A 16,455-nucleotide genomic window follows, 5' to 3' on the forward strand; every position below is an offset into this window, starting at 1 on the left:
AAATTCCATCTAAACATCTGGAAGAAATTCCTGACAGCTCGAGCAGTTTCTCAGCGGAACAGGCTTCCTCGGGAGGTGGTGGGTTCTCCATCTTTGGAAATTTTTAAACAGAGGCTGGATAGCCATCTGACGGAGAGGCTGGTTCTGTGAAGGTTCAAGAGGATGGCAGGTTAGAGTGGATGAGCAATTGGGATGTGAGTGTCCTGCATAGTGCAGGGGGTAGGACTAGATGACCCAGGAGATCCATTCCAACTCTATGATTCTATGTATATCTTTTGTCCCAATCACCAAAGTAGTTGAAGAATACAAGGACCCCCCACCCCAACCCTGATCAGACCAAAGGTTCATCCTGTTTCCTGCAGCAGCCAAATATTTCCGTTGTGCTGATGCATTCCCCAGGCAACTGGCATTAATACGTACACTGTTTCCAAACATGGAGGTCACGCTTGCAACATTTTAAAACACCATTTAAATTTCTTCATACTATATTACCAACCATCCCAATACCTTAGCCCTCTGGTTCCGATATTGCCCATAACCCTCACTCTGGTTCTGAAATAACCTCTCTCTCCCAATTTCCTATAACCGATCTCTCTCCTGCCATTTCGAAATTGATTAACGAAAACCCATCCTATGATCCTCGAATAACAAACACCACTTGGACTCAAGGGAGCATTTAATACTGGGCAGCAACAGTGTTTATTCCCTTTTAGAGGTTTCTTTACCCATGGACATAGATATTACAAGGAGTGTGATGGTCCAAATCGATCCATGTAATGCCATGTAATACATGAAACTCCATGATAGCTAACCAGTCACCCCTAAACAGTGTGCAAACCCTTGGGGTGTCCAGAATTCTTCATAAGGTTTAGTCTGCTCCTTCTGGAGAGTCATGCAGACCAGACCCCGATTCTGCCCATTGCCTCAGGGCTTCCTCAGACAGAGTGCCAATCAAAAATGTCACCCCAGTATGTCAGTTTAGAAGCAACAGAAAAAGAAGAGAGAAGAGCTGCTTCTTTGATCCTCACTTTTTACTATCAGGAGTTTCAAAGTGGCTACCCTTCTTCTGCCCATAAGGGACACCCTGTGAGGTAGGTGGAGCTGAAAGAGTTCTAAGAGAACTGTGACTGTCCCAAGGTCACCCAGCTGGCTGCATATGGAGGAGTGGGGGACTCAAACTCCATTCTCCAGATTAGAGCCTGCCACTCTTCAACCACCGCGCCCAGCTGGCTCGCTCAATAACAGACTATGGTTTATTGAAAAAGCAAATTAATTTGCTTAATATGCTTATGTGTGCGCGTGCGTATGCGCTCATGCACATGTGCGTGAGAAGCAGGAGAAGACAGAACTATACCAATGAGCCTGAAACACCTTCAATATCCTTTTGCAGAATACCATACTGTTTCTCAGCACTGGGTCTAAGCTATGCTTAGGTCAAGTAGATATGAAACTAACTCTATTTGCGAAGACAGCTACGAACGCACAGAAATTCTGCAGACCAGAGAAGATAAAAAAAGAAGGGAACTCCGCTTCTGTGGGATTTGGAAGCATTTGCCACTGTCATGCCAGGAAATGAAAATAGCAAGAAGCAGTACGAGACTCCTGGTGGGAATGAGAAATAGATAGAAATGTGCACAGCAGATCTGATTCTGCACACGAACAAAAATAAAAAGCATTCCATTGGGAGAAAGATGACTGGTCTGGCCTTTTCATTATTTGGTATCAAGCAAAGAACAGCAAGTTAAACAACAAAAATAGTTGCAGAGTCTCCTTTGCAGAAAGCAAGAAGAAAGGACGGCTACAGCAAGAGTAAAAATACCCTCTTTATAATGAATACACACCAAACAGTTCCAAAAGAGCCTGCTGAGTTCAACTTTCGCAAGGCAGGAACATGAGTATCTTTTCCCCCTACGATGGGACTCATTTTTTTGAAGGAATAAAGAAGGACCAGTCCTCTGGAGTCTGCTGATGTTCACGGTTTTTCAAGCTATAGGTGCATGTATAAAACATCTCTTCCTTATTAAAGACCAGCCATCCATCTTCTGTATAGCTAAATTTGACTCTACTAGATGACAATCTTGATGTTTAGCTTTTGCAAAAAAATCCAAAATCATTGTCCTGATTCACAGCCTTGCCTAGGGTTTGTTTACTGAACTGACCTGGATAACCCAGGGGAACCGGATCCCATCAGAGCCAGCTTGGTGTAGTGGTTAGGAGTGCAGATTTCTAATCTGGCGAGCCGGGTGAGATTCCGCGCTCCCCCACATGCAGGCAGCTGAGGGACCTTGGGCTCGCCACAGCACAGATACAGCTGTTCTGACCGAGCAGTAATATCAGGGCTCTCTCAGCCTCACCCACCTCACAGGGTGTCTGTTGTGGGGAGAGGAAAGGGAAGGCGACAGTAAGCCACTTTGAGCCTCCTTCGGGTAGAGAAAAGCAGCATATAAGAACCAACTCTTCTTCATCTCCTTCTTCATCATCATCTCATTAGCTAAACATGACTCGAAGGGTGAACGCCAAGAAATACCAGCATCAAGACATGGGGACATGGGTTTTTTGCATGCAAAATAAATAAGAAATAACTCCAGCCACAGAGACATAGCAACCAAACCAGTCCTGCCATGCGTATACTGAAAATGCAAGGCAACCCGGCCAGACCTTATTGCACAGACCCTAACATGGATGATGATTAGTTACAAATTCACCAAAGCAGCAGACTTTATCCTTGACACTTTTGTTCTTCTGAATATTTTGAACTAAGGCCAAGGAGTGCCAAGGCTAGAGTGCCACTGCAGCATCCAGAAGGACCAGGTTCATATCCCAACTCCGCCTTGTGGGTGACCTTGGCCCATTCATTAGTCTCTCAGCCTAACCTACCTCACAGGGTTGTCAGGATAAAACAGGAAAGGACGACAGCTTTGTAAGATGCTTCAAGATAACATTAGCAAAAAACAAAAAACAAAACAAAACAAAAAGAAAAACAAGTGTGCAAACACATAACAATTCAAATCCTTTCCTTGCTATGGATCCTGCTGTGGCATTAGAGAGATAAGTATTTCTGAAGCTGTTCCCTGTATGATAAAATTACAGACTTTCAGGGTAGCTAAAAGGGTCATAGCTCTGTGGTAGAGCACACAGAAGGTCCCAGGTTTAATTCTTGGCATTTCCAGCTGAAAAGACCAGATAGAAGGCAATGTGAAGGACCTTTGCCTCAGACCCTGGAGAGCAGCTGCAGGGGCGGCCAAACCGTAGCTCTCCAGATGTCCATGGACTACAATGCCCATAAGCCCCTGCCAGGGGCTCATGGACATGGTAGTCCATGGACATCTGGGGAGCCATAGTTTGGCCATCCTTGGAGTAGGGACTACTAACTTCAACAGACCAAGGGTCAGATTCAGTATAAAGCAGTTTCATGTGTCCATATGCTTCAGACCAGTCATGTTTGCTGTATGTTGGCTGGTTTATCCCTGGTGCAGAGACCTAAACCATGGACAACAAACACATTTATGCCCAGCTTGCAGCATCATGCTCCAGCTGGATCCCCCAGGAAGATGGACACAAGTTGAAGGACACATCCACACCCCCTCCTACTTTGGCCAAGGAAAACCATGTGGATCGCCATACAACAAGGGCAGAACTGCTCCTATGTGGAAGTATTCCAAGGACTGATAAAATGCTGCCAGATGCATATACATTGGAAAGCACTGAGCCAGGACAGGTTACAGACAGGCTAAATAACCCTTTTCTGTAGCAGGTCTGTCTCTTTAGCACAGTGGTTCTCAACCTGGGGTCAGGACCCCACTGGGGGTCGAACGGCCCTTTCACAGGGGTCACGGCAGGGCAAGCAGCTTGGGCAGGTTAGATCGAGATAGAGCGTTTGTCTATCTGGAGCAGGGCAAAAGAGCGAGATCGGCATGGTGGGACAAGAGGCAGACCTGAACTGAGAAACCTCGGGGAAAAAATCAATTCATATACAATCCTGAACAATGGATCCTCACACCATTGGTCACTTTCGATTAAATTTTTTATGTAAGAACACTTGCATAATTCTATGGTTGGGCGTCACCACAACATGAGGAACTGTATTAAAGGGTCGCGGCAGTAGGAAGGTTGAGAGCCACTGCTTTAGCAGGACCCAAACCTTTGGCTGAGCTAAACGGGAACCACCACTGTGACCAAAGGATTATTTTCTCGTTTTCATTAGCCCCAAACTGGAAGCCGGCATTTCACTCCTGTGACGACCGAGCTTCCCTGGCACATTGGCCAGGTCGGGGGGATTTGCTTTCCATTCAGAATTGCTGGCTCTCCCGAACTGAGCTCCATTCATAAAGCCGCCCTATGCGCTGTGTTTTTCCTCACGCTCCATTTCCCGAAGCCACTTAAAAGCCTATCTCCATCAAGCAAAGGACGCCTCCCGAGTTGTCGCTGACAGGCCTTTTCCCAGGAGTGACTCAGGAATTCCATCTGTCTCCACAGCTACCGGGAGGGCCGGGGCAACCTGACGCGGTCACTAAGAAGGCAGCTCCTCTGAACCTCTTGGCACGACGAGGGAGGAAGCGGCTTGAGGGGGGGCTCCTTTGCAGTCAGGGCCCCGGTTTACAATCCTGCCTAGAGCTTGTCTAGTGTGTTGACTGACTCGACCGGGATCACCCAGGCCAGCCTAATCCCATCAGATCTCGGAAGCTAAGCATGGTCCCTGGCCAGGACTGGGACCTCCAAGGAATATCAGGGTCAAGGCAATGGCAAACCACCTCCAAATGTCTGTTGCCTAGTGGGGTAGTGGGAGGCGGCGTGCGGGTGGAGAGGGCGGCTCCATGAGGTGCGAACTGCCCTGGCACTCAGGAGGCCGGGCACCCTGGAGGCAAGCCTTGAGAAGCAACCTGCAGACCAGCAGAGGCCTGTCGCCACCCGGGCAAGCCTCAAGGGTTGGCCGGGAGGCAGCAGGCAGGTCCCTCAGCCACCTGCCCTTGGACTGGGGCTTCTTACACTGATCTCTGTCCCCGGTGATGTCCAGTGGCTAATTGGTGGCTACAGGCTTCACTGGGTTTGCGGAGGGCAGGCCTGAGGGTGGCTGGCCAATCAGAAGGCGCACAGCTTGCGTTTGAATCTAGCTATGTGAAACCTAAAGTCATGTGCGCCCTTCAGAGCACAAGAAAGGGGAAACATGATTGTAAATCAACATTCTTGCAGGGCTATAAACCGATGCAGGGAGCTGGAAAGAAGGGTGTTTAGAAAGCGCATGTTTCTCAGGCCTCAGAATCCCAGCCAGCCTCCTGTTTTTCACATCAGTGACAGCAGGGGCTGGAGATGCATGTGTGGATTCAGGCCCAAGGTTATGGCCAGCACAGTATAATTTTGCAGTAGTGAGATCCACTGAGAAAACAGACCTATCACCTTGCTCAATTCCTTCCCGAGGCAGCTTACAAGTTAAACGATAATGCTACCATAAAAACTATTCTCAGAGTGTTCTTTTTAAAGGATGCAAACAAATCATGAAAGGGACTCATTCTGTAGGAGGGAACACTGAGACCTGAGCCACAAAAAGCATTCATTTCATTTCGCTTCACCATGAGCTGATTTCTAAAAAAGTCAATTAAGACTAAAGGGAAAAATAGAACTAAAAGTGATTTACAGAGCAATCCGACATGTAGCTACGCCAGTCTAAAGCCATTGATTCCAAACAGCAACCAGCCTGATGATGCCTTTGGGGAATTTACAAGCATGAAGGCAATAACCTCCTTTCGTTCGGAGTTCAGAGGGCTTAAAACTGGGGCAGCAGAAGGGAGCTGTCCATCACATCTGTAACCTGCTCTTCCATGATGCTCAAGGCAGTTGCATACATACACACACAGAAGAAGAAGAGTTGGTTCTTATATGCCACTTTTCTCTACCTGAAGGAGTCTCAAAGTAGCTTACATTCGCCTCCCCTCTCCTCTCCCCACAACAGACACCCTGTTAGGGAAGTGATGCTGAGAGAGCCCTGAGATTACTGAAGAAGAAGAGTTGGTTCTTATATGCCGCTTTTCTCTACCCAAAGGAGTCTCAAAGCGGCTTACAGTCACCTTCCCTTTCCTCTCCCCACAACAGACACCCTGTGAGGTGGGTGAGGCTGAGAGAGCCCTGAGATTAATGAAGGATTTTTCCTTTTTTTTTTTCTTTTGAGAACCACTTGGTTGTAGTGGTTAAGAGCGGGGGACTCCGGAGAACCCGTCCTCCACAGGCCGTCAGCTGGGTGACCTTGGCCCAGTCACAGTTTTCTCAGAGTTCTCTCAGCTCCACCTACCTCACCAGGTGCCAGGGGGAGAGGAAGGGTCCGTGATTGTAAGCCAAGTTGAGACACTTTTGGGTAGTAAAAAGTAGGGTATAAAAAACCAGTTTGTCTTCTTCTCTTCTTCTCACAACAACCCTGTGAGGCAGGGTAAACTGAAAAACAGTGCATGGTCCATGTTTTCCCAGCGAGCTTCACTACAGAGCAGTGCTTGACCCTCAGATCTCTGCCATCCAAGTTTAGAACTCCATCTACTCTATCACACGGGCTCAGCATCACTGACACAATAGAAGGGTCTCTCTACAAACTGATAGTTGCCATTAAATGAAAAAAAAATCAATTCCCAATGACAGTACAGTACAGTGATTGGGTTCTTAACTGTCCCACACAGATCATGGAAAAACTAGTTAGGGACAGGGGTAGTCAAACTGTGGTCCTCCAGATGTCCATGGACTACAAGTCCCACGAGCGAACGCTGGCAGGGGCTCATGGGAACTGTAGTCCATGGACATCTGGAGGGCCACAGTTTGACTACCCCTGAGTTAGGATGACAAAACTTAAAAAGAAAGAAAGAATACTGACCAGCTGATCAACAGGCTACAGGGGGGGGGAGGCAAAAGTCAGAGACATGAAATAACATGAAATCACTTTTTAGTTCAAAGAAGACTAAAAGCAGGGTGATTCATTCATAGACCGGGAGCGCGTTTTACGATCCAAGAACAGATACCTCTCATTCAGAATGGGATGTTCCTGTTCTTATTTTCTTTCCCTCTACTGTATAAGAGACTTCATTCATTCACAACATCTACTCACCATTTTTATGTCGAAATATATAGAAGACGGGAGCTTCGGAAATGAAGACTGTCTTCAAATCTCCTTTGCTCTCTGTGTACGTGATAAGATTGTCGTCGCAGACCTGGAAACTGCCGCTTGTATGTTAAATGTTTATTCAGCAGGACGAAGAAGTAGACACCGTTTGAATGCCATTTCTTCGCCCTTGTAAAATATTCAACAGCTAGTAACCGATCCCTCACGAGCACAGAGAATTGGAGGGTATTCATTCTATTTTGCAGGCAGAGTCTCCGTGCAACTCTATAGGCCAAACACGGCATGACTTAAAACCAATTAGCATCAATAGGGCTGCAAACGAGATAATGCAGCTCGAGATCGGGCCCTGATATCTCTGTCTGAAATGTCACTTAATGAGGATATTTTTACCATCAGCCAAGCGGGACATGACGTCAGCTCATATGATATGTGGCAATTCGGGGAAATGGTTGGAAGAGTCGCTTACAAGGCATTATAAGGCTTCATCAAATTTTCATGGCTTATCTGCTAAGCTCCTAAATCATCTGTGCTTTCTTTCCAAAGCCCTGAGGGTCAACCTGGATCAGCTCCAGGTTTTGGAGGCAAGAGAGCCACTACTGCATCCCCATCAGGTACGTCACCCCCTGTGCTAGAGTTGCCAGCCTCCAAGTAGTAGCTGGGGGTCTCCTGCTATTACTAAGGTTCTCCAGGTGACAGAGACCAATTCCCATGGAGAAAGTGGCCATTTTTGGAAAGTGGACTCTATTGTATTATGACCCACTGAGTTTCCTCCCCTCCCTAAATCCTCCCCTCCAGAACTCTCAGGTATTTCCAAAACCAGAGATGGCAACCAAACCTCATGCACAGAAATACAGACACTCTTGGAAGCAAGGCAAAAAGGATTTATATACTGGATGTATTTACTTCCCAACTGGAGTTTCCAGGGTGGGCATGACAATTCAGGCAGTGAACAACTACAATAGTATAGTAGCTAGTGGTGTAGAGATGCTGCTTGACTCTGCACTCTGTATGAGATGGAAGACCCACTGTGATCTTGCATGGGCCGCTGTGGCAAACCCCCACTCCCAAATCTTGGTAGAGTCTAGCTGGCTGGTGCTTCACCGGGGTGACCTTGGGCACCAATGGGAAAGGAGAAAGTCAACCTGCTGGCCTGCTAGGCAATGGAACAGAAAACACTACAGTCAATCCACTTTATGAAATGGCACTGCACCTAACAACTCTACAGTGCTGACATGCTCCCATGGGGTCTCCCAACATCCTCTACTGCAGATGGGGGACAAATTGTGACCCTCCAGATGTCCATGGACTACAATTCCCAGCATGGCAGGGGCTCATGGGAATTGTAGTCCATGGGCATCTGGAGAGCCACAGTTTGGCCACCCCTGCCATCGATGACTTGATGGGGAGAGAAGTTTCAAATCCCAGCTATTTAAAGCAAGAAGGGCAAGGCATCAAATGAGCGAGACAAAGTAGCTTTTCTGTTTTGTGCAAATACCAAAGTTAGCATAACACACAGTGATGTGTTTCTGGCTAGCTGTCAGCTAAACAGCTTTGCATAAAGTGCCGGAAGGCTGGACTGACTGCAATACGAGATGCATTAAAAGTTAGGAGGCAGAAGACCTGGTCAAAAAGTTGGATCTGGCGGCAATTCTGCTGCCTTTTGCCACTGAAGATTTTTAGATCTCCGTATGAATAAAACAAACCACAACAGGCAGCACAACACAGGTTTGTTCAGAAGGAAATGCTTTTGTCTGTCCTCGTGACCAATAATGAGCAGCAAGGGAACCCGTTCGGATTCTACAAAACTCTGAAATCGAAAGCCGTGACCTACAATTGGAAATCTGTGGCTCGTGTTAACCCAGATACAATTGCCAGATGAAAATTATTTTGGCAATTCCATAGGTTACACATTCCAATTAAAGTCTTAAGAGCAGGAGCTGTGAAGCAGCGGTGGGAAAGTCTGAATTGGCTGTCTTTTCGGAAGGCGTATGCTGGCCAATCCTGACTGAGAGAGAAAGAAGCAATGACTCTTCCACCAACTGGAATCTGCCTTTTTGCACGAATATTAATCGACTGCATCTACAGCGTCTGTTGTCTAGGGAAGCAGAACGCCATCATAAGAAAGCATGTCTGTTGTCGACGGAAGCATAACACAATGAGAAACCCCAGAAGTGGTGCAACTATACGGAATATTTTATTTTATTTATTTAGTTTTCTATACCACCCATTTATTTGCAGCTCTGGTTGGAAGGATTGCTGTCACACACCCACCTGGGGCACCTCCCCTTCCCAACCCCTCCAAGCCCATCATTGGCCATTTGAGGCGGGTGGGCGGGTCGACATGACCGTATATGGTCGTATAGCCTGGTAAATTTTTAACAAATTACAAAATATATTAGCATTAATTAACTCCCAACCCATTCCGGAAACCCTTGAAGGGCCATCAACAAACCCCAGAGTTTCACGAACCCGATTGTGAAATCCTGCTCTATAGAGATCAGCACCACTTTGAGCCAAGCACGCTAATAGCACAAGGCAGGGCAAGGAGATTTCTCACAGAGCCATCAAGGCAGAGTGACACCCTTTTGAATCCATTCAAATCTGGCAGCTGGGGGGAGGTGGGGGCTTTTGACAGCACTCTTAGTTAGCAGAGTAGAACCATCCAGCCATTCTACAGCTCGTGTCATGTCTGCTTGTTCCTGAATTAGACCTCATGCTGTTCCACGAGAGAGCTTCAAGGGCTAGACGTTAATAAATAAACGAATAATAAATAAAGCAGCAGCAGACTCGACACAGTATGAAATCCCGATGAAAGGCCAGCCCAGCATCAGCCATCCAGCCCTTGACTTTTAAGTCTTATTCTTATGTCCGTCCGGGGAAAATGGACACTGCTCTGCATATATGCTTCAACTGGCCTCCTTGAGCTTCGCACACCTTAGATGCACTCGTGAGCACAAAAGAGATTTTCAGATCCAATGCAATCCTAAGTAGAATTACACCTTTCCAAACCCACTGAGGTCAAAAGGCTAGGAAGGGGGTGCAACTCTGCTTAGGAGGGCGCCTTTGGGTCATTTCTAATGTATTTGAAAGGGCGTTGCTCAGGGGGAATGGTCACTACAGGCAAGTGAGCCGATTTAAACGCCGCGCACGCTTTGTCCCTGCACTTTGTTCCGCTGACAGCTGCAGGGGTAGTCAAACTGCGGCCCTCCAGATGTCCATGGACTACAGTTCCCATGAGCCCCTGCCAGCGTTCGCTGGCAGGGGCTCACGGGAACTGGAGTCCTTGGACATATGGAGGGCCGCAGTTTGACTACCCCAGACTTAGAGGGAAGATGAAGCAAGTTCCTGCTGCCAGCTGCTGCACCCGGCCAGGCTTGTACATGGCAAGCTCACCTAAACTTTAAAAGCTAACAAAACAAAGATGTCAGCTGCTCCCAACACTTCAGCCTTACGGACCGGCTTCACCTTAGGCAGCAGGACAAACGTACTGATCTGTGCAAGCTGTGCTTTGGAATTCTTATTAAAAAAAACTCAGTGGAAAATTCTCACTCCCTGCCAGGGAATTCAGGCTGCGCACTGAGCCAGCCATCTGGCCCTGGGGTTGTCAGTCTCCCGGGGGCAGCTGGAGTCTTCCACGTCTACCACTGATCTCCAGACTGAGGAGGTTGGCTTCCCTGAAGGAAACAGGAGCTTTGGAAGACACACTCCACAAAGCGTCAGATCCCTGCCCAACAGCAAATCTCCCAGACTTGCCTCAACAGTTGGGAACAGTTTGCACACTCAGCGGATTCTCGCAGCAAACATTCTTGTGAGTTGTGCTACATTGGAGATTGTCGTCTGAAGCCTGTGCATTCAACCAAGGTCCCATGTGGGGGTGGGGGGGAAGCACCTGTGTAGGTTCTTGTTTCAAGGAGCAAAAGCCAGTCTAAGGCGAAGGGTCGAGAATCACATTTTGGAATTTTTCTCCAGTTTTTGTCGAAGAAAAATGATTCCACTAGCCCAGCAAGCAAAAGTCGGGACAGAACCTCTCCCGGCTGTGCCCTCTAAAAACCACACAAAGTTCCATCTGCATCTTCAATCGGTTTAGTCTGCGAAACCTGTCGACTGGATTAATTGAAAGCCAGTTTACACAAAGTGCACAGATTTTCTCCTGCAGTCCCCAAGTGAACCTGCTTGGATGTACATGCCTCTAAAATCAGCTTTGCCGCCAAGGAAGGGGAGTTGGGAATGAAGCAGTTTTAGCAGTTTTCAGAACCGCGTTAGTTTCTTGGATGGAAAATGGGACTCACTGGAACAAAACGTAACTTCCTTTTAATCCCAGACACTTATCCTTCGATGAAAGTCCAGTGGAACTGCTTTCTCAGGCCGGTGTGTTTAGGATTACAGCTGCAGTGCCAAAGGAGTTACATGATGGCTTGTCTTAAGTTAGTTCATAAACGCGTCACATGTTCCGGCTTGACTGGAGATTGTGTACTTTGTCCTGGTTTGCTTTCTCTCCCACAGGGAAAGTCTGGAGTCAAGAGGCTCTGAAAGAGTTTGGATTCCAGCAACAGGCATCTGGCAAAACCTAGATATAAATGATCTAGGGTGCAGCAAGGGGGAGACGGGAGTTATAAAAACATGCCCAGTTGCGGCTGCCCATTAAACCATAATGCAAAAATAATTGTATAAATACAGGCCTGAAAAGTTAAATTGTTACAAATCACTTCAATCCCTACTCTAAATAGGCTTTACTAGGAAACAAGTCCCACTCATTTCCAGCCTGAAAGGGGAGGAGGAAGGGGAAGAAAGCTCAGTTTGTTCTGGACTCTTGCCCGCCCTTCTGTCTCAAGACAGAGAGTAAGAGGAGAGCTGCGAGAACAACTCCTGAGGGCCTGTCTGTGGAACAGTGCTAGGGTGGCTGCCCACCTGAGATGCTCCGATTTTAAAATCAGGAGGGAGGTCCTGAGAGAAGACCCACCTCAGTGGCAAGGGGCGCTTCTCCTGAGAGGCTGACAAGTGGGAAAAGAACAGCCAAAGCAACTACTTTAGCACTGTGGTTCGTTCATTCTTTCATTCCACTTGTATACCGCCCCTCACTGTGGCATCTTGGGGCATTAGGGCACCATAATGACTGCCCACCAGCTTGGCTCCCTACCTGCCTTCCTGGTTTAAGATGGACCCGTGAGCATGACCACTTTAGTGCCGTGGTGTAAGAAGACAATGCTCCAGCATGGTGTCAGCCAATTCCTGTGGCAGGTCGAGGAACGGGAGAGCAGGGGTTGGTGGGGGGGGGCACACCATGTTTGCCACAAATCAACGTGGTGAACAAGGGGAGCTGATGTAGATCCATTTCCCGCTTGGCAAATGGTGGTCCTTGCTCAGCTGGAGATTATTGAAAGAGATGTGGTGCCCTGTGGGATATGGCGATAACTTGTTGGCATATGGACTCAGGTCAAGTTCGGGTTCAGCCACAAATCTGAAAGGTACAATTGGCTAGCGACTGAACCTGCTGCCATGGAGTTAAATTTCAACCCTAATTTGTAGACCCAGATTTTATGTTTGCCTTATTTATAAGCGATGATTTCAAAACAGATTTTTAAAAATAACTAATATTTCTGTATTTTTAGAAGGAAGAAGAGCTGACAACATTCATGAATATGGCCTTATTTTGCATATAAAACATTGGAACTTGAATTTAAAAATCTACCATGTTTGGCCACACACACAAAAGTGGAGACTCTGTATCAAATACCACACATCTCTGCAAACCAAATGTTCATTTAAAATACAGGTCGCCAACAGGTCTGGAGAAAAAGGTTCTTGTCCCTTTAATAGAGGCTCACTAGCATCTTATTTACCAGGTGATGCCCTTTACCTCCATACCAGGAAAAGCTTCAGCTGCCTCTGCTGACACCTCTTAAAGGGCCAGGACATTTTTCTTGATACCAATTTTCTTGAGTTCTGTTTGGCACTTAGAACTCAAATATAACATTCTGAAAACTAAATGTAAAAATGCCAAATATGTATGCTGGTTTCCCCCAGATCGATATGGAGAGCTGGAATGGTAAACCCTCACCTCAAAAACCTTCACGGTGTTAGAAAATGTTTCTCATAAAATATATTTCAGTTATAATATTTTGCTACACAAAAATCAGTGTTAGCCGTTATCTTGGAAAGTGCTCCTGGAGGAGTATTTAAGGAGAAAATGCTTAGGTTTACAGAAAATTTAGGAGGTATAACAGTACTAGTGTATCTCCCATAGCCCAAAAAGAAAACTTCTATGTGCAACCAAGTTCCTCAAAGCATAAGACAACCCAAGGAAAGCAACAGGCCTACAGCATCACGGTAGTAATACTATTTGTTTCTATGACATTCCAAGCTTGATCTTTCCCCCATGTTGGGTACCTTCTGACAGGCCTGTTAAAATCATATCCATTTCACCAACTCCAGGCCTAGCAGGTGGCTGCTAGACTGTCTATCTGACTAAAGTAATAAATAATCTCCTAAAGGAACTCCCCAAATCTCTTCTCTGCACACCGTGTGTAGAACATGATCAATATACACCAAGCTGCCTCTTGCAAAGAATGCTACAGTCATCCCACCCCTGCAACCACACCAGAGATGCCACACAATTGTGCCAGCGGCTCACATTAGCAGTGGGTAAGTGTGGGTCAGACTTCTGCAGGACCCTGAGGTCATATTGGCACCTGAGGGACCAGGTTGGGAGCAAACAAATAAATACAACGTGCTGTAGTTTAGCGGGGACCACCTCTCTGTGACACCCTGACTCAAACAGAACACCACACTTCTATTAATCAGCTTTGACCCTGCCCCCCCCCCCCCAGGGATCTCTGTTCTTAACTCGGAAAGTAATCCACTAGGAAACTTCTCATCTTGTAAGTGACTTAAGCACAGGATGTGGTCACCCCCAGCATGCAGAGGTGTCCAAACCAGACCAGGGAGAAGGGTTTTGGGGGGACGGCACCTGCTATGGGATCTCCCCCCAGTTCTCTTATACTACTTACCTATTAAGCAGTTCAAGGGGGGTCTTCTTAGAAAGCTATGGGAGGGGGGGTCCTTGGCACAGTCCCTTTAACTAGGGACCGCAATAAGTCAAGCGCAGGGCCGCCTTCCAACCTCTCTCTGGGTGGAGTCCCTTCCCCTTAATCCAGGGAGGAAAGGAGCGCTTTCTCCCGCAGGCGTTCCAACCAGGAGCAGGAACTCCGGAGCCAGCGAAGAAGCCCGGCCACCCGCGACCCCCACCCGCCCCCCTGCCCTGCTCGGGTCGAGTACCTTGGATTCCTGGCTGGTGGTGGAGGCGGGCGAGGGGGGCTGCTCGGGCTTCTCCGGGCCGGGCTGCTTCTCCTCCGCGGGGGCTTCGACCGCGTTGCTGGGCGGAATCATCTCGGCGGGCGCCGGGCGGGAGCGCGCCCCACTCCCTCTCGCCTGGCTGCGCTCAGGGCTCCGGCTGCCCCATGCCTGGCTGCGAAGGGAGCGCCCTCCTGCCGGCGGGCGACGGCGGCAACTGGGGCACCGCCCGGCGTTTTAACCTGCGAGGCGCCCGCCCGCTTGCCCGCCCCCTCCGCCGCCGCCTCCCTCCTCCGCCGCCGCTGCACTCGCCGCTCCGCTCCGCTGGGCGGCCGCCTCCTCCCCCGAGAGAGCCGCGCGGAGGTTGCTCTCCGCCGGGTCTGCGCCCGCGCGGGCTTCTCAGCCGGCCAGCTCCCGTGGTCCTGGTGCCGGAGCGGGAGGCGAGCGGCCGAGCGGGGCGCACCCAGAGCAGCAGGCGAGCGCAGGGCGGGGCCGGCGCTCGGCGGCCGAACATGTGCGCCTGGCGGAGGGCCCGGCGGCCGCGCGGACCGGGTTCCAGAGGCGGCGGGCGGCGGAGCGTGAGCAGGACGAGCCGCTTTGGGACTGGCCAGTGAAAAAAACCCGGCTGCTCCTCCGCTGCTTCTTCCAAGCAGCCATTTCCGAAGGCGGGTGAACAGATCCCTGGCGGGAGATCTCCAGCCCCCGCCGGGAGGTGGCTGCGCGAAAGATGACCGTCCCGTGGAAAGAGGCAAAAAACCAAGAGACGCTGCTGGGACAGATGCTGCCGGAGGAAGTCGTCTTTCTGGAAAGAATGGGTTGAACGACCTTAGGTTGCGCTGATCGCCTCAGCTCTCAGCCCTGGTTTATATTTGGATGGGAGACCTCTTGGGATCGACTGGGCCGCTGGGCAGAGGAAGACAACGGCCAGCCACCTCTGGACATCTTTTATTTGGAAACCCTACAGCAGGGGTAGTCAACCTCCAGATGTCCATGGACTACAATTCCCATGAGACTCTGCCAGCGTTTGCTGGAGGACCACAGGTTGACTACCTCTGCCCTACAGAAGCATTTTGCAACTTTTTTTTTTTTTACCATTGAGAACCCCTTGAAACATCCTTCAGGCTTTGAGAAACCCCAGATGTGGTGCAGTCATGCAGAATATGGTTGGGAAGCAGAGCTGGGTCCACACCCAACAGTGGTCCCAACCCTCCCCACCCCTTCCGGGTCCATCACTGGTCATTTTGGGGGGGACGGACAGGTCAACATGACCACATATGTCATAAAGGTAAAGGTATCCCCTGTGCAAGCACCGAGTCATGTCTGACCCTTGGGGTGACGCCCTCCAGCGTTTTCATGGCAGACTCAATACAGGGTGGTTTGCCAGTGCCTTCCCCAGTCATTACCGTTTTACCCCCCAGCAAGCTGGGTACTCATTTTACCGACCTCGGAAGGATGGAAGGCTGAGTCAACCTTGAGCTGGTTGCTGGGCTTGAACTCCCAGCCTCATGGGCAGAGCTTTCAGACTGCATGTCTGATGCCTTACCACTCTGCGTCACAAGAGGCTCTACATATGTCATATCACCCAATAAATGTTCAACAAATTTATATCCTTATCCATGGTTCCTCTATATACTCGTGAAACGCCCCTGTGGGAGGAGCGTGTTTGGGGCGTCCAAGTTGAATATGGGCCAATGAGGGTGTACTTGGGCCGGCCCCTACACTCACCTCCCTCACAGGGGGCCTATTACGGGGAGAGGAAGGGAAAGATGATTTTAAACTGCTCAGAGATATGTGAGGCCTGTTGGGTGACTGTGGACCATTCTCAGGTCCATTCTGCACAACTTAAATGTAGCCGATGTCTTACCTTTTGTAAACGCTATTAATTTAATGTTCCATCTGATGTCGTAAACAAACCGCAATACTCCCGCCAAACTCCAGCAACAATCGGAATTTTATAGCGTTTAGGGGGAAATCCAGAAAAGTGGATTCCCCCTGAAAAAAACACTACACTTCTGAGCACAAACTGCAATGCATCAGCAAAAGACACGTGCGTTCTCAAAATAGCGGTA

At 48.8% G+C, this 16,455-nt stretch overlaps 1 protein-coding gene across 1 annotated transcript in view; it reads right to left on the reverse strand.

Annotated features, from left to right (window-relative positions):
• STAC (SH3 and cysteine rich domain) overlaps positions 1 to 14,959 on the reverse strand; it is a 66,838-nt gene extending 51,879 nt beyond the window's left edge. Inside the window, exon 1 of the mRNA XM_077303212.1 lies at positions 14,372 to 14,959. Coding sequence (XP_077159327.1) covers positions 14,372 to 14,482 — 111 coding nt within the window. The 5' untranslated portion in view covers positions 14,483 to 14,959. The remainder of the gene's footprint in view (positions 1 to 14,371) is intronic.
• Positions 14,960 to 16,455: the final 1,496 nt, after the last annotated feature.

The sequence above is a fragment of the Paroedura picta genome, chromosome 11 (assembly GCF_049243985.1).
Source record: "Paroedura picta isolate Pp20150507F chromosome 11, Ppicta_v3.0, whole genome shotgun sequence".
Lineage (NCBI taxonomy): Eukaryota > Metazoa > Chordata > Lepidosauria > Squamata > Gekkonidae > Paroedura > Paroedura picta.